Source organism: Armigeres subalbatus, chromosome 3, assembly GCF_024139115.2.
Source record: "Armigeres subalbatus isolate Guangzhou_Male chromosome 3, GZ_Asu_2, whole genome shotgun sequence".
NCBI lineage: Eukaryota > Metazoa > Arthropoda > Insecta > Diptera > Culicidae > Armigeres > Armigeres subalbatus.
In genome coordinates, this window is record NC_085141.1 from 396,218,639 (window position 1) to 396,243,905 (window position 25,267).

Genomic DNA, 25,267 nt, shown 5'->3' on the forward strand with positions numbered 1-25,267 from the left:
TGTTGATTATAGCTGAATAGCTCGTTCTTAAACAAGAATATGTGTGATTATCTTCATTCATTGAACTGTATAGATTGTTATCCAACAGTATGCGCCACCGGACCTGTCATTATACGTTAGATTTTGAAACGATCTAACAGTCTATATGAACACTTTTTGCATAAATAAAACAAACCAGGTAAAATAGTAATAATATGAATGGTCCAAATGACCACGGTATAAGGAAATTTAAATCATTATTTCGGATAAATGTAATGCCATTACTACAATTTGTTTTTGGGCGTTTATATTTATTTAAAATTCTTTTTTTAATGTTTGCATGACTCGCATTTATGACGGTACGAAAATATAGGACAACAGAAATAAATGTATCAGTTTGTGTTAATCTATTCGATCTTTAGAAAACCTTTCTACCAAATATTTAAAAATGGAAAATTATCATTGGGTAATTGATAGACGAATCATGATTTCTATGTGGTTATTCTTCTTTTACGAACTAAACGGTAGATGTTAGAGTTATTCTAAAACAACACACATTTGATGGTACAATTATTCGGAAGCTAAACGATTGAATAGTTTTTATCCTTAGTATTAAAAATATATATCTCTTTTACCTATCCTCTTTTGAATAGCAAAAAGAAAACCGGCAAAAAAATAAAAAATGCAGTTTCTGTTTGTTCTTTTTAAACATTAGTTAACTGGTGTTGTGTAGTTATCGTAGGATGGTCACAAAGGCAACAAACGCGCGTTTCTTCAAAGACACACGCTACTTTTTTCTCTTTTGAGTTCCACTATGGAACGCTGGAAACAATCATAAATAGATAAGCTACATACGGACGATACACTGACAAAAAATAAGTTTTTAATGGTAAAGCATAAATAGCCACCGAACAGGATTAGTACATCAACATTGATGTTCTCCTTTATTCTATTCTTCGGCAAACCGAAATTGGATAAACTTAAAGAAAAAATAAACTTTTTGTCCTCCTTGCTCTTTACAATTTATGGCATTTTTACTTATTGATTCGATATTATTTTGTAAATGCTATTATAAGTGACCGGTTTTACAAGATCCAATTAAACATTGCAAGATATTTCCAGATAAGTTATTTAGTACTAACAGTAAGATATTAGTAATTGTGCTGCTTCCGTTTTTTCTTCCATAGGACAACATTCGTTTGTTAAGTAGTTTCGTCTTGTGAACTGCTTTTCTAACCAAATACTAGAATTATGAACTACTTCTACCAGTTTCAAGTTGTGGTGAATTTCGTTTGCATGGTTTTTGAAGTAGTTTGGGTTTATCTTTCTCTTATTCCTACATCTATTTGTCCACATTAGTCCATCTCTCTCTCTCTTTTGAACCCGACGATTAGGGTAACAGAACAGAGCATGACACAGCAGACCGTCCGTTTTGTGTAGGTTTGTGAACTACGCGATTCTACTACCTTGCTAAAAGGCGAATTTTGGGCACATGCACTCCGCCTTAGTTTCACATGATACGACACTTTTCTTCGCCTTTAGGTTCCCCCTAGAAATAAAAGATGTTAATCATTATTAGCCTTGAACGGTTATAGGAATTTTCTAAATATGGAAACCGAGCTAATTGGAGAGGATTCAATTCTTCGAACTGTGGATGTGACGTAGGATTTAATCAAATAAACAGTATTCTGTTACGCTCCCCACTAGCAGCTGCACATCTGAACAGTGTTTATGAAGTAGTGTTTTTTTGCAGTTTTATGTTGAAATACAGTTGCAGGAAGTCTGCTTCGTTAATGCTTCCACCGTATATCCATAAGGCAAGTTTTATTGTTGTTTCGCGACCTGCGAGTGAATACCTTCACTACTATTTTTCAAAATAATTCAAATCGAACGTACCTGTTGATGATACAGCTCTTCTCCGCTGTAAGAACCGAGGTACTCCCGATGACGTGACGCGGCAGTGGATAAGACACGCTTCACACGTTCCGACGCTGCTACTTCCTAAAAAGCGAAACAATAACGCCATTAACACCCCAACAATAAACCACATGCTTTGTTCATTACACACCTCTCCTTCACCGTTCAGCAGCTGAGTGGTCATATTATCTCCGGCAAACCACTTCTGGCCCTTCATAACTATTGTGCTCGGTGGTTCATGAGTGTGCCCCAGATCCGAAGACCACACAGTGACGAAAGAACCACCATCGACCTTCAGCGATCGGTGGAACTTGAAAACGGTTTCGTTGGTTCCGACTTTGCGAATTAACGTCCAGCCTCCAAGTTGAGCTTCCTGAAACATCAATTATCAACATAAAACGTCTGTACGAGAATGTTTTTCAAGAAGTGACCATACCTTAGCTGATTTGTTGTGCAGCTTGACGAACTTACCCTCCGAATCTACTTCGGAGATCTCGATGTCTCCCTTGGCAGACGAAGTGACCGAGAAGTCCGACACACTGCGCTCATCTGATTCCTCCAGCATGGTGCGCTTACGCTTGGCAGCAGCACGCTGCGGTGTACGACGCAGTGCCCCAGATCGTACTCCACTGGAACTGCTGGACGATGTTTGGAAGATAGTAGTCTGGCTTCCGGGGGTGATATTGAGACGGACTTCTTCGGAGGAAAGCAGTTTGTCGTATGCGGCAATTTCCATATCCAGTGTGATTTTGATGTCCATCAGATCTTGGTACTCCTGGAGTTGTTGTGAGATCTGGTTTCGCAGCCGCTCGATCTCGTCCTGCAGTTTACTCTTTTCTTCGGCATGGCGCATCCGTTCGGCGCTCATTTGTAGCTCCAAATCGCGCAGACGAGACTAAAAAAACATTTGAGTTAGTACATAAAACGGTCAGATTTTCAAAAAATCCCAAAGAATATGCTTACTTCATACAATCCGGAAATCTCATCCCGATTGGCGCGCATCTGTCCATCATACTGATCGCGTAGCTCCTGTAGCGTCTGCTGCAGTTTGGCTTCGTACTGCTCCGACAGCATACCATCGATTTCGCTGATCTCGACCTGTCGGCGGGATTTGGTTTCGGTGAGTTCCTGCTGGTGAATCTGATCCTTGAAGGTGAGCTCCTCGCGCAAACTCTGGACGGCATTTTCCAGATCGACTCGGGCCAGTGTTTCCTCCTCCAGGTTCTTTCGCAGTGTTTCGACCTGTTTCTTCAGACGGGCCACTTCCTTTTCCAGCTCCTTCAGCTCGTCCTGGGCTTTCTTACGTTCAGACAATGCAGTGCCATACTTGGCCGCCAGCTCATTGGCGCGGGATTCCTGGGCACGGGCATTGCGTTCGTAATCGGCGGCTTCCTTTGCCTTACGATCGAATCTGCGGGAAAAGATAAAAAAATGTTGTTTAACGTTGGATGAATCAATAAAGTAGACCAACACACGTCAACTTGCATATTAATTACAGAGATCGGTTTTAAGTGAGATGTGCACCACTGTGCTTGTATGTGAAAGTCGAAATACTGTCGCTTGCGTCATCGATTCAATTTTATTGCGATTAGATCAACAATGTACGGCTGATGGAAATGGTGTTGATCATTTCGATTTGTTCAATTGTAATGGGACATCGGCATACGTGATTTCATTACAAAGTTGACTAATTCGTCTCTCTACGTTAAGACATTATGGCTCTATTCATACGTTTACAACGATCATAAACTAGTGCTTATCGCATTTATGGGTGTTTTTAAAGCTAAACATATGTTGTATACACGGCCTGAATGGCTTTTATTTGCTTTGAATGAACATTGGTCTCAATGTTTTTAGATGTAATAGAATTTGTTACATAAATTGCATAAATTGAAATACGACTACTTACAATTCATTAAAAAATATATTCAAAAATTTAACACTTGATAGTCATTGCAAGGGAATAGATAAGGTTGAAAAAATAACAATTTGAATGAAAAGATGCAATTTACCAACGGTCGATTGGAAGCAATCATCGACGTAACGCGAACAGTGATGCCAACTGCTTAATTTGTCTATAGATTCATGCTACAAAAATTAAAGTTTAACCCTTAAAGGCGCAAGGCGATTTTTTTAGAAATCGACGAAAATATGTTTAACGTGAACAACCATTAAAATCATTAACATTGAACGTGTTTTCGGTTTGTTGTTTTAAAACAACATTGCGCATTTAAGGGTTAATGAAGCATTCCTTCAAAAAAGTGTCCGGTTAAAACGAAAAATTAATAACACAAAAGTGAACTTTGTTATCTTAGCTAGATATAAGAACAAGCAGTATAGATCACACCAGCTACTGTCCAAATCTTTCGGCAGCTGCACAGCGTCTCATAGCGAACCAACTGTAGAAAGTATATGAAAATCGTCAGAGAAGCTTAATCAAGTCAATATCATTGAAATATTAGGTTCGCTGAATAAAGCGACGAAAACCCCTAAAACTTTAGCTTATTTACAGGTAAAAACATCCACAAACACCACTGACAACATCCGTGGCAATTCTTTTTATCAGTCACATGTTTTCTCTTCTGATTTAAGATTTTTTTCAGCCAGAAGAGCACGGTCATATATAATCAAATACGTTAAATTAGGGACGTTCCGATACTTCCGACATATCGGAATATCGATATTTTGGTTTCGATATTCAATATTTTTGTATCGATATTTAGCTTTCAATATATCGGTCATATCGATATTTTTACTTTCGATATCGATATATTGAATCAGACAGAACGTAGTAACACAAATATAACAATAATTGTATTGTATTTTGTGAAGAAAAAATACCTCTTTCAAAATGGATCTGAAACGCGATATTTTTAATAATTTAGAGGATTTTTCTCGGTAGCGCGGATGGAGTAAGATGTGCGCTGCCACCACGAATAGTTTTGGCAACTCAACACATTGCATTGACGCGCCGTTGTGCAACATCTGTCAGGCCGCTGGTCCTTTCGCGAATGCAATTATCTATTTGGCGTGTTCCCATGATAAGCTTGAGCTTGAGCTTGAGCTTGATTGACTACTCGTAGTTGCTACTCCATTATGACCAGATCAGCTGTTCTCGCACAGGGAACCAACAGATGTTTGCTTGGGACTAGCACACATCTTCAATGTACAAGTACTGGTGATCTCATTTGTTAGGTCATACTGGCGCCTACCACGTCAGAATGCAAGTAGTAGGGAATGGGGAGGAAATGATGATGCAATCACTCGCCCACTGCAAGCCGAATATACCTCTGCACTTGCCACGAGTTCATGCGGAATTTGTTGGAATTTCTGGGTTAGGTTGGAGAGGCAGAGGTCCGTCTTGGTTAACGAGCTGCCAATGTGATAGATAGGATAAGGTAACTGATGGAATTCCCTAATTGGATGTAGGAAACGAGCTCTATAGTTCATTTCCAATTCTAGCAGATTACTGTTAGAATACTCGAAGGGTATAGGAATAGTAATGGAAACGGTATGGAAGTCAATTTCCAGTCCTAGCGATTGCTAGAACATGAGAAATAAAGAGAAAGATACAAAGTAGGAGAATGGAACGGACCTGGGATTGAACCCACGACCTCCTGCGTATGAGGCAGAAGCAGTAGGCATATGACTACCAAGCCCGCTTCTCTATTTGGCGTGTTCCCATGATAAGTTAGATAAATTAACTTTAGAAATTAGGAAGAGATTTGTGGAAATGCGAATTAAAAAGTATCGGAAAACATATGAAAATTTCCTTCAAAATAATTCCCCGTAGGAAATAAAGAGAATGTCTTTTAAATATTTCTACGGGTTTCCTGATGACAATTTTGCGTTAATTTTGAGGAATGCCCGTGAAAATCGAAGAGAATTTCCTGAAGAAATTCAAGAGAATTCCATGTAAAACAAAAAGATAATTTCTTGTGAAAGTTTAAGAGAATTTCCTTTTTAGTTAAGAATATTTTAATGGATTTTCTTGGGAAAATTCTGAATTTTCTTAAAAAATTAAATTTAAAATTTATAAAACTTCCTTGGAAATCCTGAAGAGAAAATTTAATATTGTCAAAAATCAGAATAACCCGAGGAAAAATACAGAAAAAAATTCAGCCAATTTATCGAAACTTCAGTTGATTTTTTCTAGCAAACGGAAAATAGTGAGGTCAGTGAAGTGCCGTAAAAGCCGTCTCTTCTGGTTAAAATTACGACGCACGGTGCCGCCGATGATTGTTGGACTGGCACACTGTAGAAGCAGATTGGATTAAGTAACAGAAAAAAGTCATTTCTAATAATTATTGTAAATTGGTAATACGGTAATACGATAGTAAATGAATAAACACATCAAATATATTTTAAATATTTTCATTTTTGAAATATCATTTGATTTTCCAATATATCGATATTATACCGGTGATATCGATACTTTGATTCGATTATCGTTTCGAATCAAATATCGATATTTTGAAGTATCGGAACGTCCCTACGTTAAATGGTGCAGCAGAAAGTAACGAACCGAGCGCTCGGCTGTGCGGATCTCGACAAAAGAATAAAAAAAAATGCCGAGCTGAGCTAAGTGTGCATGCTCTGGATCTTTAGGATGACCGTTTGGGGTCACGGAAGACTTTCAGTATTGATTGCATCCATAATTCGTCAGAATGGATTATACGAAATAATACGAATCTCTGGGATAAACCTTTGGAATTGGTCATTCTTACGGATGTTCCGAATCTTCCGAAGCACCGTTTTGGGAGCATTTGGTCTCAAAGCACTTCCACTATTGATTACATACACAATTCGTCGGTATGAATGGTTTCGAAAAAATCGCAAAGCTATGGGATGAATTTTCGGAACTGGCCATTTTACGGATTTTCCGGAATATCCGGATGACCGTTCCTGGAGCATTTAGAGGCCACTGAAGAATTCAGTATTGATTGCACCCAGAATTTGCCAGAATGGATGGTTACAAAAAAATCGCGTAGCTCTGCGATGAATTTTTGGAACTGGCCATTTTTATGGATCTTCTGGATCTTCCGGAGGACCGTTTCTGTGACACTTGGAGGTCACAAAAGATGTTGATTGATTGCATCCGTAATTCACCAGGATAGATTTTAACGTTCCAACAGAGAGCGGTACAGTGTAGCAAGGGTAAAAGAGAAACGAATCCACCGCAGCAAAAAAAAAATGCAACACGAAGAGAGTGTGATTGCAGAAGCGCTGGAGTACTTGAATAGAAACGATATGCGGAGGTTTTACGCAACTGTCAATGGAACGCGGCATAAGACTGCGCCAGTGTCCGCCATGTGCAATGACCGAGAAGGGAATTTGCTGACAGACAAGACTATGGTGTCAGCCAGGTCGAAGGAGCAGTTTGAAGATTTGTTGAACGGTGGAAATTAAGGTGTATTAAAGATCAGGATGGACATAGTCGGCCACGGTCAAGCTGGAACCACCAACGCTGGATTAGGTTAAGAAGGCTCCAAATGAGCTGAAAGCAGTAACGCTGCTGGGAAGGATGACATCCCAGTTGAGCTTCTCAAACACGGAAGTGAGCAGCTGCATCAACCAATCCACCACATTATTTAGAAATATGAGAGGATGAAGAACTGCGTGCCGTGCCGGATGACCTTATATGTCAAATCTTTAAGAAAGGGCACAGACTAGAGTGTGCCAATTAGAGAGGGATCACCCTTCTGAACTAAGCGTACAAAATCCTGTCGTGTATCTTGTTTAACAGACTGAGGAGAGGGGTCCTTCGAGTCCTTCGCAGGTTTTCATGAGGGCCGATCAACGACGGATCAGATGTGTAGCCTGCGGATGATTCTTGATAAATTCCTGGAGTACAACTTGCAGACTCACCATCTGCCATCTGATGGGGATACTGGGAGCTGAGAGAAGCGAAGCAAAGAAGTTGCAGATAAGCAAAGCGAAGTGAAGCGGCGATCAAAGCGAGTCATGACATACTGAAAGCGTTTTTCAGAGTGTTGATCTCGCAACAAAAACAATTGTGGGGGGTTCAATCAAAGTTAATTGCCAATTTCCGGGGATTAAACCACCCGACTTGGACGTTAATTTACAATGTTATGAAAACTTATATGTGAATATGTACGTTATGTGGAAGATATTGATTTAGAAAATGTATTGGAGGTAACAGGTAACCACTTTCCCTTCGATGGGACTCGAACCCATGACCCTACAGTACGCTAGACTGGTGCTTTAACCAACTAAGCTACGAAGGACCTCCGTCGGCCTTACAACAAACAATTGTGTAAAACATGGATTTCGTCAGATGGAGAATATTTTGCTTCTCGAAACACATTTAGCACAAAGAAGAAAAGTGTTGGGAAGATTTATAGAATATATCAATTGAAAACCAACAAATAAACAATGTTGCTCGCTCCTCCAGCAATAATTTTCACCCACAGTCATTTTACACAAGAGCGAACGAGCGTAAACTCAAATCAACAAACATACAGAATTGATCCTTTGCGATCTCGCGCGGCGAAGCACTCTACGAACTGCTTCACCTCTTTGGCTACCGCTTCTCACCTCTTCTAATCGCTTCCTTTATGCCAGGTATTAGCGATTTCCATACTCGCTCATTGAGGTAGCTTGCACGCGGACGCTTCGCTTCTCTCTCAACTCCTCTAATCGCCCCTCTTCTCTCCCAGTATGGCATAAGCCTTACTTCCAGGGTGCAGCAGCCGTAAAAAGTGTGGACAAGAACCTTCCGTGCACTGTGTTTACGGTGCTCATCACTGAGTGGCGATACCGGCGACCCTATCTGTTTTGTTAAATCGGCATCAACATTTCAAAAGGGCGAAACTGCTTTGGTAAACAAGAGCTTCTCACGTCGCTGGTGGGCTAATTTGAGCCCACTCACGCAATCCAACGCCACTGATAGAAGCAGCGAATCCTCTTCTATCAATTGGTGCTGGATGTTGTGGGTGGGCTCAAATTAGGCCACCAACGACGTGAGAAGCTGTTGTTTACCAAAGCAGTTTCGCCCTTTTGAAATGTTGGTGCCGAAATCTGCTACTCTATGTTCTGAGATTTTCACAATTTTCACAATGAGCTCATGGAAGAATGGTAGTTGGAAATCGATAAAATGTATGGAAAAATCAGGTATTTCGCTAATTTATGGAAAAGGGGGTGTTTTAAAAGAAAGTAGGGATAAGGAATGAAGTATGAGGTGAAAAGATTATCTCCTGCACTTAGGTTGCACTGATTAGTAATTTTATAGTGACGAAATTTCGATTTTACTACCACTGAAAAAAACGCCATCCCTTGCATTAATCGTTTGGAATGCTACCTTATTACCGTCGACACTACATCTCGATGTTCTATATCTCCATATATCTTCCTATGTCCCTTTTCTGCGTCCCTACGAACTACATATATTTTTGCTTTCTGCATCTCGATAACCTCCTAATCTCGGTATCTCTATCTCGATGCGTTCTGATCATGTTTTGTACAGGATTCACTCTCTCTATGTCGATATATTCAAGTTTCTAGGCTACTAGACAACCTTGGGGCAAACACAAGAAATGACATTTGGTTTTCTACCGTTTTTCATAGCAACGAGCTTTTTTTCCATGTACTACCCATTTCAATTTTCCTTCCATTCCTCGATCTCTCCTTATGGTCCCTTCAATATCGAGATGTGGAAAGGCGACTGTAATTAACCTTTTGCAATTCCTGATCATAATATTTGGTTTACAGTTCGCCGCCGTTGTCATAAAACGGCCTACTTTTCCATATCAACGAAATTGGTGCTTTAATGAACACTATGCAACTCAAATGGGTTGCATAATATTCATTATAACACTCATTCGGGTGTGCTATAATGAAAAACCAACAACAGTAGTTACATGACTACATTTAGCTGAATTAGCTTGGGTAAGTGTTCAAATAGTGGATTCTCTGCGTCTCCTAAGCCGTGCGGTAAGACGCGCGGCTACAAAGCAAGACCATGCTGAGGGTGGCTGGGTTCGATTCCCGGTGCCGGTCTAGGCAATTTTCGGATTGGAAATTGTCTCGACTTCCCTGGGCATAAAAGTATCATCGTGTTAGCCTCATGATATACGAATGCAAAAATGGTAACCTGGCTTAGAAACCTCGCAGTTATAATAACTGTGGAAGTGCTTAATGAACACTAAGCTGCGAGGCGGCTCTGTCCCAGTGTGGGGATGTAATGCCAATAAGAAGAAGAAGAAGAAGTATTTATCCAACTCGGCAAGCCTCGGTCAATTACTAACTCGTGCTGAAAAAAATATCTTTTTGCAACTTGTTGCACAACACAAACTACTATTTCGACCGCACACAGCAGAACAAAATAAAGCGAGTCTTGAGACTGTTCTGCACATCTAAATCATGTTCGATCGCATTCTTTTATTACTTATGTTACTGATTTCGAACAAAATTGACGTAACTCAAAATATGAAAATAACAAATCTTCTATTGCAACGATTAACTCCTTGTACCCTTAGTATAAAATAGGTTAAGTTTAGTTTAAGTTGAAAACATTGTAATTCCTACATGGTTCAATTCAACCAGAGGAAAAAAAATTCTAACTGCCAGAGGCAATTGAAATGTATTAATAATAACTAAAAAGTAACATAGCAAATAAGGATGATAGTGTTAAGAAAACACGGAACACCTAGTCTAAGAGATGAATGCATGTAGTAGATAATTAGCAAAAAAAATAGTTAAAAAAAAAATATTAGCAAGGGCGTTGCTTACACGAACATGTCCAGCACCTAAAGCACTTTTTCATAAACATTACTCTTTCGCTTCGACCGCGGTCATGGCTTTGGTTCTTTTGTTCTAGTTTTTGGGCAAATCACCGCACAAAAGTAGAGCGCAAGAACCAACCGCACCAGATGGCGGCCGTAACGAAACTCTTTTTTTTTGTGTCTTTATTAAAGAGACTTTCAGCCCGAGGCTGGCTCGTCTCCGACGAAACTCTGAAATTTTACTGGATTTGTGAAGAATGGGAATTTTCAATGTTTTTACGATAATAATCAATAGTTCAAAAGGACACAAAAATTGCTGGAGAGTTTCCGATTCGATTGATAATAAAAGCTCGAAAATCCATCGAAAGATAAAGGAGCTATTAGCGTTTGAAATCTATCCTAATTTCGTGACGGTTTCGAATTTGGAAATTTTCATTTGTCACCCTGTATCCGAGTCTTCCCCTTAGACGTAGTTTACGTAAAATAAGGAAAAACCTAGAAGAAAGAGGGAAGAAGGAATAAGGAAAAAGGAAGAAAAAAGATGAAGAAGATGGAAAAAGCTAAGGGCCGAAAATTTCGTTCTTGACCAACATTTGAAAAGGGCGTAACAGCCAAAATTTATTCCTTCTGATTCTTCGTCTACATATATATATATATGTGGACAAAGAATCAGGAGGAATTCATTTTGGCTGTTACGCCCTTTTCAAATGTTGGCCTAGCGTTAATAAAGACAAAAATAATAACAAGGAAGAAGACGAGACGAGACGAGAGAAGCAAGAAAGAAGAAACAAGGACGAAGGAAGAAGTTCTCTGTTCTCAGTTCACTTTTCTCTTTCCACTTTTCACTTATCACTTCCTACTTCTCATTAATATTCACTTCTCACGCACAACCCGTTCGGCCAAATGGCATTCGGCTAAATGGCCTGACACCTTATGCATTCAGTGGCCTTCTATTGATGAATTCTCCGCTTCATACGAAAAGATTTCGAACACAAATCTTCGACGTTCAAAGATACAGATTCGATATTTTTGAGCAATGCGAACAACTACCAAAAACTAGTATGTGGCACACATGTTATTTCACGAATTGTATTAACTATATAAAAAGAAAATTAAATTTGGTGATTCAAATAAAATATGACAGACTCACTTAGTGCGAATATCACACAAAAAAAAATTGCAAAATAATAACAAACGAGCGGATAAAGGTAGTGAAAGGCCACTGACTAGCACACCGGCTGGCCAAGATAAAAGCGGATCTGATGACTCTCGGAAAAAATGGAAAAACATCACCCAATTCCGGCAACGTAGTTGAACACCCAATATCGAGGTAGATAGATTTATTTGAACTCATTCTCCAAATATATAAACTGACTTTCTCATCAATCGGCAACACTATCTCTGTGCGCAAATGTGTCCCTAACAACAACAACCGCCAACAAGTTTAATGTCACGGACTCCCATATTACCATTCTAAGCCATTAACACGCGATTCTCATTTCTTACGGTCAGACGTATCTCGAATGGCATATGTATCATCAACTGACGGCAACGAGTCATCGCGAAAATATCATTCCTAACTCAAAACATACGTACGTAGCGTGGAATGGAATCCATCGATTGACGGAGAACCGGGGGAGTAAGCCAATGAATGACATCATATTCATGCATTAGTGCACAGCGCAGCAGTTGGTAGTGTTCAAATCAATCAACATCGAAAGCATGGGCAAAAAAGAAGAGCGGGAATAAAATAGTCGGAAAAGGGAAAAATGCGATCGTGTGACGACCGGACGGGGTCACTGATTCATGATCGACACTTTTTCACGCTAGAGTCGAATTGGAATTATGTATACAGAGAAAAAAAAAGTTTGGCACTTCTACGGGGAAACGAGCACGTGTGCAACAACAAACAGAAGATCCCCTCTTTACTTTTAAACTTCTGTGGTATGCGTTACTGACTTGTGTTGGTTCCCTTCCCGCTCTGTCAAGTCGTAAAACCTGTTTATGTGGGAGAAACTTGCTCAACACCCGGGAATATTATACCCATGCGGCGATAGTGCATTATCCAAAAACGCATAAGGGGGAAAAGCGGTTATTGTTGTAGGCGTTGCATGTACCAAGAAAAATAATGATCGGCAGCATAGCTTGGTACGAGCTTGATTTTTGATTGTTACGAATATAACATACAGTTTAAGTTCACTGAACTGGGACTAAATCTAAATATAGGAAGAAAGTAAAACGCTAATAATTTTCAGTTTGTATATTAATTTTAGATTACCCCTCTCACTTATTGATCACAAACTTCTTCTAAAATCTATAGCAAACAAGCGATATATGATAAAAAGGAACTAACATCTCTATCACAACTTTCAATAACCATCATTGAATCAACGCGATCATTCGGCCGTTGCGAGTTCAAAATCGCTCGAAAATGCGCGCGCATTTCTTCTTCGCCTTCATCCACATAAAAGTGATAGTGTTTATATACGCACGTACATTATAAGCGCGTTCCAAACACTCCTGCCTTGTGCGTCTCTCAGCGCTTTACCCATAGTCGTGTGTCGGCGAAACCACTTGGATGCTCCGCAAAAACGGTTACAAGTATAAATGTGTACCCAGAGTAGGCAATAACTAACTCGCGTGTGGTAAGATTAGTAGCAACAGGAAAATGCCGGCCGGTTCGTGCTTGTCTGTATTGACTTGGTGTAGGTCTACTCAGTACTCCTACTGAGGTGTTCAGAAATAACAAAAAAACTGATGTATGCCCATGAATCAATAAAAAATACGTGAATCATACATAAGCTAAGTCCAGTTAATCGCTTGGTAGAACTCCAGCAGAAATTGCTTGGAACCTACAAAATGTGTGTCCTTATCGCTGTTGAAGCTGAGTGACGTAGCTTTTCGTGCGGCGAAGTCCCTCAATGCCGTTATGCAGAAACTTGTTAAAAAATGAACTACCCCTAAGTGGACGGTCTTTATCGTCAAACAAGTTAGTAGAAATCTCCCACTTTTCAAGAACCATCGACCCACAACCAAAATATTCGACCTCCACATAAGTGAACGATTTCGTACGGACAGTATGGCTCCTGGAAGATCTACGGCGTTGCGATTTTTGGACCACTGGCATTTACTACGGACCGTGGCAAGTGTTTATCTCCCGTTTGGGAAACGCTCTCATATACTCCAAACCCTTAGATGCAGGCTCTCCGAAGATAGGTCGGGTCGATCTTTTCATGTGTTCCCATCATTAGATCGTTACATCGATACGAACTATCGCCAATCGTGGATGTCGGCAGATTCCAACATTTCGCTAATTCTTGATCCAAAGAAAGGAGTGCTGAATCATAAGACCGAATGATAATTGGGCCGAATGAGAAGGAATGTGAAGTGAAAAGTGAATCGTGAGTAGTAAATTCTTCTTCTTCTTTTTCTTATTGGCATTACATCCCCACACTGGGACAGAGAAGCCTCGCAGCTTAGTGTTCAGTTAAGCACTTCCACAGTTATTAACTGCGAGGTTTCTAAGCCAGGTTACCATTTTTTTGCATTCGTATATCATGAGGCTAGCACGATGATACTTTTATGCCCAGGGAAGTCGAGACAATTTCCAATCCGAAAATGTCTTGCTTTGTAGCCGCGCGTCTTACCGCACGGCTAAGGAGAGAGTAGTAAATAGTAACAAGTAAGAAGTGACAGAGGGCACATTCAGAATCAATTTTCAGATTCTCGGTTGGTGGAACTGACACTAAAATTGTTATATTAGCTGATTTTATTAGATAATCATCTTTTATTTATTTTATAATTTTTATAGGATAATTCGCCAAATATTGAACGGCTAATTTCTTCGTTTATTGTTGAACGCACGTGCATTTCTTATGGGAGTTCAACAATAGGCGACAAAATTAGCCGTTCAACATTTGGCGGTTTCCCCTAGATACAGTATGCAAAAAAAGTTTATCCACCCCCAGTAAAAAATTAGATTTCTTTCCAAAAACCCACCAGAAAATTAAAATACGGTTAATTTTTGGTCAATTTATAATTATTCATGTAAAAATAAAGCCAATTTACGCGAGTTCAAAACAAAAAACAAATTTTCTTGCATTAGAGACATGATGTTGAAAAAAAGGGAAAAAATAACGCAAAAAAAGTATATCCACCCCTCTGACTCACATAGTTTTAGTACTTCGTGTGACCACCTTTGGCTTCAATAACTGCTCGGCATCGTCGTGGCATCGACTCAACGAGCTTAACAGTTGTTTCCGGGGTGATTTTGTCCCATTCAGTAGATATTACCTGCCGCAATTGCTGGAGGCTTGTTGGTTTTTGCTCCTGGACCTTAATTTTCAAAATTGACCAGAGATGCTCGATCGGATTGAGGTCGGATTCTGTGCTGGCCACTCCATAACCTTGATACGCTTTTCCTTGAACCACTGCGAAACCAGCTTTGAGGTATGCTTCGGATCTCCGTCTTGTTGGAACGTATATCTGCCCCCCAACTTTTGGTACTTTTTGCTTCAAAATGTCCAAATAACCCTCCTTGGACATGATTCCATCGAGTTCAAGTTCTCCAACGCCAGAAGCAGCCATAGATCCCCACACCATGACTCAACCTGCAGGGAAAAAATTAAGTCAGGCTCAGTTGGTTGAAAAATCAATGTTGGTAAAGTGATTCACCACCATGCTTGACTGTAGGCCGCAAACACTCCTTCTTAAAACTTTCACCGGTTCGTCGCCACTTCCTGGTTATTCTATCAGACCCAAATAGCATCACTTTCGTCTCGTCTGACCAAATCACCTTATTCCTGTCATCACTGGTCCAAGAAATGTGATCCTGGGCCCACTTCAATTTTTTTAAATATTTTTTGCTGACAACCATGGCTTTTTAAGTGCTACTCTACCCTTAAGACCTTAAATATAAAACTGAGATTTCAAGCACGAAAACTTCAAGAGCACTAAATGACAGCTAGACACAATGTTTACATTCGATAAATTATGGAATACACACTAAGACTTTGTAAATCATATTTAAATCGTAATGTCCGTTTGGGGGTGGATAAACTTTTTTTGCGTAATTGTTTACCCTTTTTATAATATATATATAAATGATATAAATGCTGTATTTTGATTGGCAACGTGATAAATAAACACAAATGGATCAATCAATAAGCAAAAACTGCCGCTATGAAACGAACAGATCGAGCCACCGTAGACATGTTCTGTCAAAACAACACGAATAGAAATTTGCGTATACAGTGTCGCCGTTGTTTTGATGCGGTGAGTGCAAAATGAGTTACCTTGATTGATCCATTGATAAATCATGGAGGAACACTCATCAAAACAAACTGATTTCCTACAAAAAAAAACAAAAAATATGCAAATTGATAGGGGGTGGATAAACTTTTTTTTGCATACTGTATACTGCACGGGAGGACCAAATGAAATATTCATATTTATCATATTTCATTTCGAAAAGATTAGATTTAAAAATAAACTCTTTCAGATTGTGTTAGAGAAATTCAAAAAACCCAAATTATTCCACCTAGTGGTGATGACGCTTTTCTCGTTCGTTTAAAATGGTTGAGAAGTATTTATATCTTAAAGTCTAAAATAACGCTTATATCTGGATATGCCTAATTTTTCACATTTGTTAATACTCATTGTCCAATTGTCTACTGAGAAGTGATTCTTCCTGTACAGGTTTTGATGGCCATATAGTTTAATATTATGGCCATAAGTTTTAATCCCATAGTTTGATTAGGTCTATTTTAATTAGGAATCAATGGGGCAGTATTCCCCGCCGAATGCAACTGAATGCAAGCAAATGGGATCGGTTAAGGTCAATTGCCCGAAAAATGAGTGAGTTTATTGCATATGCGTTTTGAAAAAACATTTTCTGGTCGTACTTCGTGTACTTCGTAGATTGGACACTAGTGATACTCATGTTTTTCTTTTGTTTTGTTTGTTTTGTTTTTCCTTGATTCAATCTTGGATAAAAATCACAAAAGCATGAGGATTACCACTCCTGGCCACGCCCATCTTCACCGTAGCTTGGGAGGGGAAGGAAGTGTAGTACTTACTTAACGAGAGGCCCCCGACTCAGCGACATCCTCATAAGTACCACGAGGATGGATATTGGGGAAGGTATTCGTTGGGTCAGGATTGCCTGTAGCTGACAATGTGACCGTGGTAGATCTTACACCGTAACACACCACGCAAAGGTGTCTACCCAGAGTTACGGGAAAAAGGAATAAAACAGAAGCACAAAGTAAAACTGAAAAAAGGAAGAAGGAAACAATAAAAAGAAAAAAGAAGCAAGAAGTCAGAAGTGTAACTGAAGAAAGATGAAAGAATGAAGAAGGAAAAAAAGTTGAAGTAGGAAAAAGGATGATGAAAAAAGAAAAAAGGGAGAATAATGAAGAAAGAAAGAAGAAGGAATGACTACTAACTTGTCATTCTTCACTCCTCATTTCTTACTTCTTATTCGTCCTAATGACCTTCAGCCTTATGGCCTGATACCGACGAATGCACTGTAACGCTTGTAAAAACGTACGCTTAGAGATGTTCATCGTCAGGTTTTGTATCACTTAGCATCACTTTCGTCTCGTCTGACCAAATCACCTTATTCCTGTCATCACTGGTCCAAGAAATGTGATCCTGGGCCCACTTCAATTTTTTTTATATTTTTTGCGGACAACCATGGCTTTTTAAGTGCTATCCCGATCAAGAATGCATAACAAAATTATAACAAGGAGAGTTATTTATTTCAGAAAAATAATGTAACAAAATGTGTTATAAAATTGGCTGGTTAGTTGTTAAAATAACAAAAATTATATCAAAATTCCCTCTAGCCGTAACATAATTATATCAGAGGTTGTTACCTTCATTTCAACATTATAACAACCGTTGATATGATTATGAGGTACAAAAATCTACTTTCATGGTAATTGCCTACATCACGTATAAAAATGTGGTACGCTACAACGCCGGATTTCCATCCATAATGTAGGCAATTAACTTTGTACTAGCTATTAACATCGAACATTGATTCAAGTTATACTGAAGGTGATTACCTCCGCTTTTTTCCAATATCAAAAAATGTAGGCAATTATTTTGTGTAAATATACATAACTAATGTTGTTATAATTTTGATATGAAATAAAACTGGCCAAAGACACATTTTTATCGAATTATCTAATTATAACACACGTTGTTTTAAATAACAACCATTGATAGAATTGAGTTATAATTTTGTTATGTATTCCTGATCGGGTACTCTACCCTTAAGACCTGTCTTATGAAGGCGATTTCGTACAGATTGTGACGTCAGTTGAATGGAAAACTCGCTTTCAATCTGTTTCGCAATTTTTGGTTCTGCCTTCTTCATAATAATTCTATCAATCCGACCAGTTGTTTTTGAAGGACGCCCCGATCGCTTAGCTGGTGAGACAGAACCACGCTTTTTATACATCTGTACAATCCTAGCAACCGTGTCCTTCTGAAGCTGGACAATATCGGCAATATCACGGTAGCTTTTGCCTGCTATATGATGTTCAACAATCAAATTTCGGGAAAAAGGAATAAAACAGAAGCACAAAGTAAAACTGAAAAAAGGAAGAAGGAAACAATAAAAAGAAAAAAGAAGCAAGAAGTCAGAAGTGTAACTGAAGAAAGATGAAAGAATGAAGAAGGAAAAAAAGTTGAAGTAGGAAAAAGGATGATGAAAAAAGAAAAAAGGGAGAATAATGAAGAAAGAAAGAAGAAGGAATGACTACTAACTTGTCATTCTTCACTCCTCATTTCTTACTTCTTATTCGTCCTAATGACCTTCAGCCTTATGGCCTGATACCGGCGAATGCACTGTAACGCTTGTAAAAACGTACGCTTAGAGATGTTCATCGTCAGGTTTTGTGTTACGTTGGCAACCACCCCAAATTCATGAAGTGCGGCTTGTGGCTCTAACCGTGAGATTGAGGCGTATTTCATCGGTGCCTCTCGTTTGGTAGGACAATGACTTCTAGCGCTGGTTCAAATCTCGTCCAGCAGATCCTGTACTTGAACACATCGTTAAGCGTCCCCTCTCCATGACCAGAATTTTCTGGCTCGCTAGTTCGGAAGTCATTTTAGAAAGCACCAACGGTGAGTTGTGAACCCAGTTACGGATTTTAACTCATATTATCCCAACGTAACAAAAATAGGACAGATGCTTTAAAGTCCCAGTATTCTGTATATAGGATGTTGATACTTGTAATGTTGATTTCGCGGGTTTAGAACAATATTTCGAGATACGGTTTTCACTAGATACTTGCGTTTAACTCGGTGGTCATTTTGTTTCGAAATTTACTCAACAGGTGGCACACAAACATAAAAAAACGCGTCTCATTGAAATTATTTGCAGGTATGTTAAATTGATTATTGTGATTCATTTATCATTACAATAGTTATACTGTCATTTGAAGCATGAGATTCCAATATCTGCATGAGTGTGTGTCCATAAGGGCCAGATCAGCCTTATAGGCAGCTTAGATGACCCAAGAACTTCTTGAAGAATAGACCTACTGATCAACCAGCATAACGATGGACTTCGAACCTGCGAATTCTGGCGAAATAGCTCCATTCTGATCCACAGAAACACGCTGGGTGGTTTATAATTATTTTCAAAGTGTGCGGGTCATCCAAGAACTCTTTGGAGTATAGACCTACAGATCAACCAGCGTAATGATGCACTTATCATGTGTGACATCTAGCGGAGTAGCCCCATTCTGGTCCATAAAAACACTTTAATTGGTTTATCATCATTTATAAGGTTTAAAGGTCAGGTCAATAAGTCCTTGAAGAATAGACTACGGAGCAACCAGCGTAACGATGGACTTCTCACTTGTGACTTCTAGTGAGGTAGATCCATTCTGGTCCATAGAAGCACGCTGGATGGTTAATTCTAATTGTTTGTATTCCAATGTTTGTAAGTCATCCAAGAACTCCTTGGAGTATACACGTACAGATCAACCAGCGTAGCTAGCGATTTTCCAGATGTGACTTCTAGTGAAGTAGCCCCATTCTGGTCCATAGAAGCACGATGGATGGTTTATCCTCATTCACAAAGTTTGAAGGTCAGCCAAGAACTCCTTACAGTAAAGACCTACAGATCAACCAGCGCAATGATGGACTTTTCAGAAGTGACCTCTAGCGGAGTAGCCCCATTCTGGTCAATAGAAGCACTCTGGTCTAGTCTAATAACATGATTTTTGAGAAAACATTGAAGATTTTTTTCGGAACGGCTCCATAGAATCTAAATTTTTCGGTGGAATACGTTCTATTTCAATAGAATATCATTATTCAAAACTTTAAAAACACCAAAATCCAATTGTGAGACACCTTGGGATTCAATGGGTTAAATCTACCTTATATGTGAATATAACGCACAGATTCAGACGGCACGATGACTAAGAAAGTCTTAGTTTCGTTTCCTATCCACCGCTATTTTTTTCTGATATTCGTCAACGAATTTTTCTGCGTTTCTGGTCTTCATGAACTGGGCTGTAGAGGGGGAGAAGCTTGCTTTGAGGGTCATTACTTGCATGACGTAGGTCCTCGCTATAGTGCGCCACAGAAGCCGCTGTCAATGCCAATCTTCCGTAAAAATCCCGGTGGAACATTTTCCGTATGTCGCCAAAAAGGCAGACTCGATGCTCACGAAACTGATACAGAATGCCAACCTACGACGCCATCTGATCGGGACCAGTGAAGAGTACCGAACTCAGTGGCAGCATTCCACACGATACGTACCTTTCTAGGTTGTATCCCGGAAAAATCGGTAGATGCCACACTCGTCCATGCTTTCTCTGCACGCAAAGGTAAAAGTATGCTCTTTTAGCCAGAAGTATGTTTTTTTGCTGGATAATGGGACTACCCATAAAAGGAGTTAAATTTTATATATAAAAAGCATGAGTTTTACACATTTTTCCTGTTTGTATGCATAAAAGTTAATCATTTGATAGATAGGGGACCTGGGGGCATTATGGACACCCCTTGTATCTTTTGAAATGTATAAAAAACAATACTTTAAATGCCACTGGTTCATTTTTCTAATTAGTATTTAATTTATTCCATATTCTTGTTAAAATATGTCATAATTCAATATTACGAGAACAGAGAAAACTTCTAATTTTGCGGAGCAAAGAAGAAGAAGAAGACTGAGTGTCGGAAACTTCAAATGGCATGCACTGTGCGAAAAGTGTTGATATTCCTTGATATCAAGAATATTCGAGAAGTCTAAAATGTTTCAAAATCGCATAAATACATTCCGAAATGCCTTAAAAGAACCATAAAACTTATTCAAAATATATAGCGGCATGTAACACTCGTTTAAAGTTACATATTTTCTTTGATTTCAATAATCAACAATCACACCGAAAATATCAACCAACATTATTTTCCGTGCATCAAGTGATTTGACGTTTGCGGAACAACTTTCCGACGGTCGACCGTCGGACCCTCGTTCGAATTTTTCTATCTTCTCGCAATAAGTTTTATTGAAAATATCCGCAAGTCTCGCGTAACATTTGAAAAGGGCCTACAGCCAAAACGTAAACATTGAGAAAATGCTGTTCGAAAAAATGCATCACAATTTCTATTCCTATTTCCCAGGTTTATGTTATTTTAAGCAGCAAAAACTCCCAAAAGCACATAATAAACACTATCTATCCATCCATAACCTTAATTGCATCGAAAACATGCAAACATTTGTCGAAATCGTTCAAATAAAATTTTAAGTCTATTTTCATATTTTTCTCCAGAATAGGCCCTCTTGATAAGTCATTCTGCATTTGCTTGTCATTCATAGACCCTTTGTTTATGGCATTTTTCGAAAGTAAACACGGGATAAGGCTTTTCGGGAGGGGAAATTTTCTCTCTCCGAGGTCGGGCCGATGACGGTTCGGAAAAAAATCCCGTTATCGGCCCGAAATTGGAGAAGGCTTATCCCAGACAGAAAAAAACGAGTGGCTTGGCCGTTTTTTAGGGTGGACCACAGATATTTTGGAAATAACACGTTATAGGCCCAATCAAAAATTAGTTTTTCTAAGTTATTTAATTGAAGATGCGGAATATTTTTATACTAATAGTAACTATTAGAGAATACTATCGAAGGGTGTTAAAATTGAATTTGTTTACTTTTCATTGTAGGCCCTAATCAATTGTTAAGCGAGAAGTTTTCTTTGACACTACAAAATTATAATTTTCATCATTTCAGCAAATAAGACCTAGCAAATAAATGACGGTTATTTAGTCGCATATTTTCAGCTTCGAGAAATCTTGAAGTTAGAATCAATAGTTATGGTGCGGAACTATAAATCGACTCAAAAACGCCGGAAGTGGACCAATACTGCATTGGAAGCCGGTAAAATATGAAGGTACGTCAAAAAAAGGAGCTGCTCGAGCATATGGAATTCCCCGTGCGACTCTGATTCGATACCTTCAGCGGGAGGAAGAAATACAAGCACTGGGAGCTTTCGGGCCTGTTTTTACGCCGGCTGAAGAAAACGAATTGATGCAACATTTAATTGCTGCGGAGTCTACTTGCTACGGAATTACTGCTAAGGATGCGAGAAGCTTGGCGTATCAACTCGCGGAGAAAAACAATAAAAAACATCCGTTCAACAAGTCCACAATGCTAGCAGGTACCGACTGGTTGCAATCTTTTAGAAAACGACATTCGGAGCTTTCATTACGCACACCAAAGGCAACATCGGCTGCCCGAGCTCAAGGATTCAATCGAGTGTCCGTTAATTCCTTTTTCGAGCTGCTGGAGAAACACTTGGAATCGGGAAAATTTCCTCCGAGTCGTATTTACAATGTCGATGAAACCTCCGTGTTGACAGTAAGTTGAAAAAAAGATTATTTAATAATAGTTTTCTTATTGCTAATTACTATTTACAGGTACAAACTAAGAAATCGAAAGTGCTCGCCCTCAAAGGAAGGAGACAAGTAGGTTGTATTACTTCCGCGGATCGAGGGGTTCTGTCGACTGCATGTATGTGCGTTTCGGCAGCGGGAAATTTCCTTCCACCCATGCTGATCTTCCCACGATCACGCTTAACGGATCAGTTAAAGAAAGGAGCACCCGCGGAGAGCGTTTTCAGCTGTAATGGATCGGGATGGATGACCATAGCAGATTTCAACATATGGTTTAATCATTTTTTGGCACATACCCGTCCTAGTCCACAGGCTCCTGTGTTGCTTCTATTGGACGGTCATGCATCCCACGTTAAAAATTTGACACTTATTGAAAAAGCTCGTAATAACAATGTTACCATCCTCTGTTTTCTGCCTCACTGCAGCCACAATCTGCAGCCTTTAGATGCGGCCTTTATGGGCCCTTTCAAAACTAATGTTTCAATATCTATTGAAAAATATTTGAAACAGAATCCTGGAAAGGTTGTAACGTTGAACGAAATCAGCAGTTTGGTTGGAAATGCTTTTTCACAGACAGCTGTTCCTGCCACTGCTATAAACGGATTCAGAAAAACTGTCATCGTGCCATTCAATAAGTATATATTTAACGAAACCGACTTCGCTCCTTCTATGGTAACGGATGTTCCAATAGAAGATGATGGTGATTCCGATGGACCATTTTTAGGATTCGAAGATGATATGAATGGAATGCCGTCTGTACAAGCACCTGTTGAGTTCACTTCAAACATTCAACATGCAACATCACAAGTCCGTCCAGTAGAAGACTTACCTCATCTGTGTCACACAGCTAACAAACAGCCGCCGACTACTAAAGCTTTCAAAGTGTCACCGGAAGCGATTCTTCCATTAGCAAAAACAACTACCAGGAAGGTCACACGTAATAGACGAAAGGGAAAGACCGCCAACATAACAGCAAGTCCATACAGGGATGAGCTGCAAAAATCACTGGCTGCGAAGGATATTAGTGACCTCCAAAAAGGATATCAGCAGCAAACTAATGTGCGTTCCAAAACAGTTTCCGAAACACCAAAGCGTGCTCGAGGACGCCCAAAAGGTTCAGCGATGAAAAAAGCAAAACTTCTTCAAGATTCCCTTTGCGAATTATGTGGTGCAATTTTCAGTACCTCTAATGGAGGCCAAGGGTGGCATAAGTGCCCGGACTGTAACACTTGGTATCATGACTGCAATGAAGCCCATTGCCATATTTGTAAGTGAACACATTTGTTTTTATCCAAAGTTGACTCGATGTGTAATACTGTTATTTTCCTTTGTTATTTTTTTTTTTGGTCAATAAAGAGAATTGAATTTACTTTTTATGTATGTTTAGTTCAAAACTAATTCCCTCTAATAGTCACTGATAGTTGGGCACTGGTAGGCACGTATTATTGAATTTTCTTGAAGGTGTCCATTCTGCCCCATGGGGGTGTCCATTTTACCCCGGGTATCTCACGACGTTATCAAAAATGTTAAATTTTAAGTTGGCTTTTTGAATTGAATTTATGTATATTTTTAACTAGTTTTCATATCTAACTTATATCAAATTAGTTACAAAAGCATGTAGATGGTATTGATCAGAAGTAAGTTAATTTACAATAAGTGAAACTTGCCAAAATGCTAAGGGTGTCCATAATGCCCCTAGTCCCCCTAGTCATAATTGTGCATAATATTTATTCCGTTTTGTGCGTAGTCCCAGTCTCCTGCAAAAAACATGAAATTCCCATGGGAATTACAAAAGCTTTTCTATAGAAATTGTAAAGTTTTATTATGGAAACGCAAAGTGTTTTTGGTGGGAAATTAAAATAATTTGACCTGACATTTGGAAACTTCAAAGACTTTTTCTCGAAATTTTCAAAAAGCTTCCTTTGGATAATTTTCTGTTCAATTATGACATAATTTCCCGTGAAAATTCTTAAGAATTACTTGTGATTTCCAAAGAAGTATCAAAAGATATTCTAGTAGAATCTGCAATCTGTGGAAATTTTGAAAAAAAAATCGAAGTATTTTATAGAATACTCAGCTATTACTGAGAATGCTCAGCACAGAAGAATTTGTCGGTGAAAGCTATGAATGATGGTTTTAAACAAATTGCTAGTGGCGCTTCAAATCTTGTGATCAACATGTTTTATTCAAGATGGCACTTTCAAAGTTCATAAATTATGTATTAGATGTTCATGTTTTTCATCATAGGATTCCCATGTTGATACTTGAGCGCATGCCAAACCAAAACAATAAATTTGACATTCAAGGTACCGACCAAACCCTTTTTGCAAAATCCTAGTTAATACTATGTCTGAACCAAGTTGATCACAATAGCTGTATGGGAAATAGCGTTCTAATACTTATGCTTCTACTTTTTAAACCGAAGTTCAAACTTACTTCAGTGAAATTGATTATAATTTTATGAAGAAATTTAAAAGATTCTTCCGATAAAATCTTGCAAAAAAATCCGGAAAGAATCTTAAGAAAAGTCAAACGAATTAACGCAATAAAAATCAAGTCCACAAGTCTTCAATCAATCCCGAATACTTCTGTTATTTCGTTTGCGTCCACTCCGCACAAAGGTGCTGTAGACTGTTAAAAAAAATTGAATGAGATAAAAAGTCTACGTTCGATATACCATGGCCCTCTTCGTAGACTTTTTTGACCCCCCCCCCCCC

General features: G+C 39.0%; 1 protein-coding gene across 1 annotated transcript in view; it reads right to left on the reverse strand.

Annotated features, from left to right (window-relative positions):
• Window positions 1-269: 269 nt before the first annotated feature.
• The window catches only part of LOC134226872 (lamin Dm0-like), a 37,784-nt gene continuing 12,786 nt past the window's right edge, over window positions 270-25,267 (reverse strand). The window contains exons 2-6 of the mRNA XM_062707926.1: window positions 2,860-3,307; window positions 2,333-2,791; window positions 2,048-2,269; window positions 1,876-1,980; window positions 270-1,528 (exon numbers count right to left, since the gene is read on the reverse strand). Of these exons, the coding sequence (XP_062563910.1) occupies window positions 1,490-1,528; window positions 1,876-1,980; window positions 2,048-2,269; window positions 2,333-2,791; window positions 2,860-3,307 (1,273 nt within the window). The 3' untranslated portion in view covers window positions 270-1,489. The remainder of the gene's footprint in view (window positions 1,529-1,875; window positions 1,981-2,047; window positions 2,270-2,332; window positions 2,792-2,859; window positions 3,308-25,267) is intronic.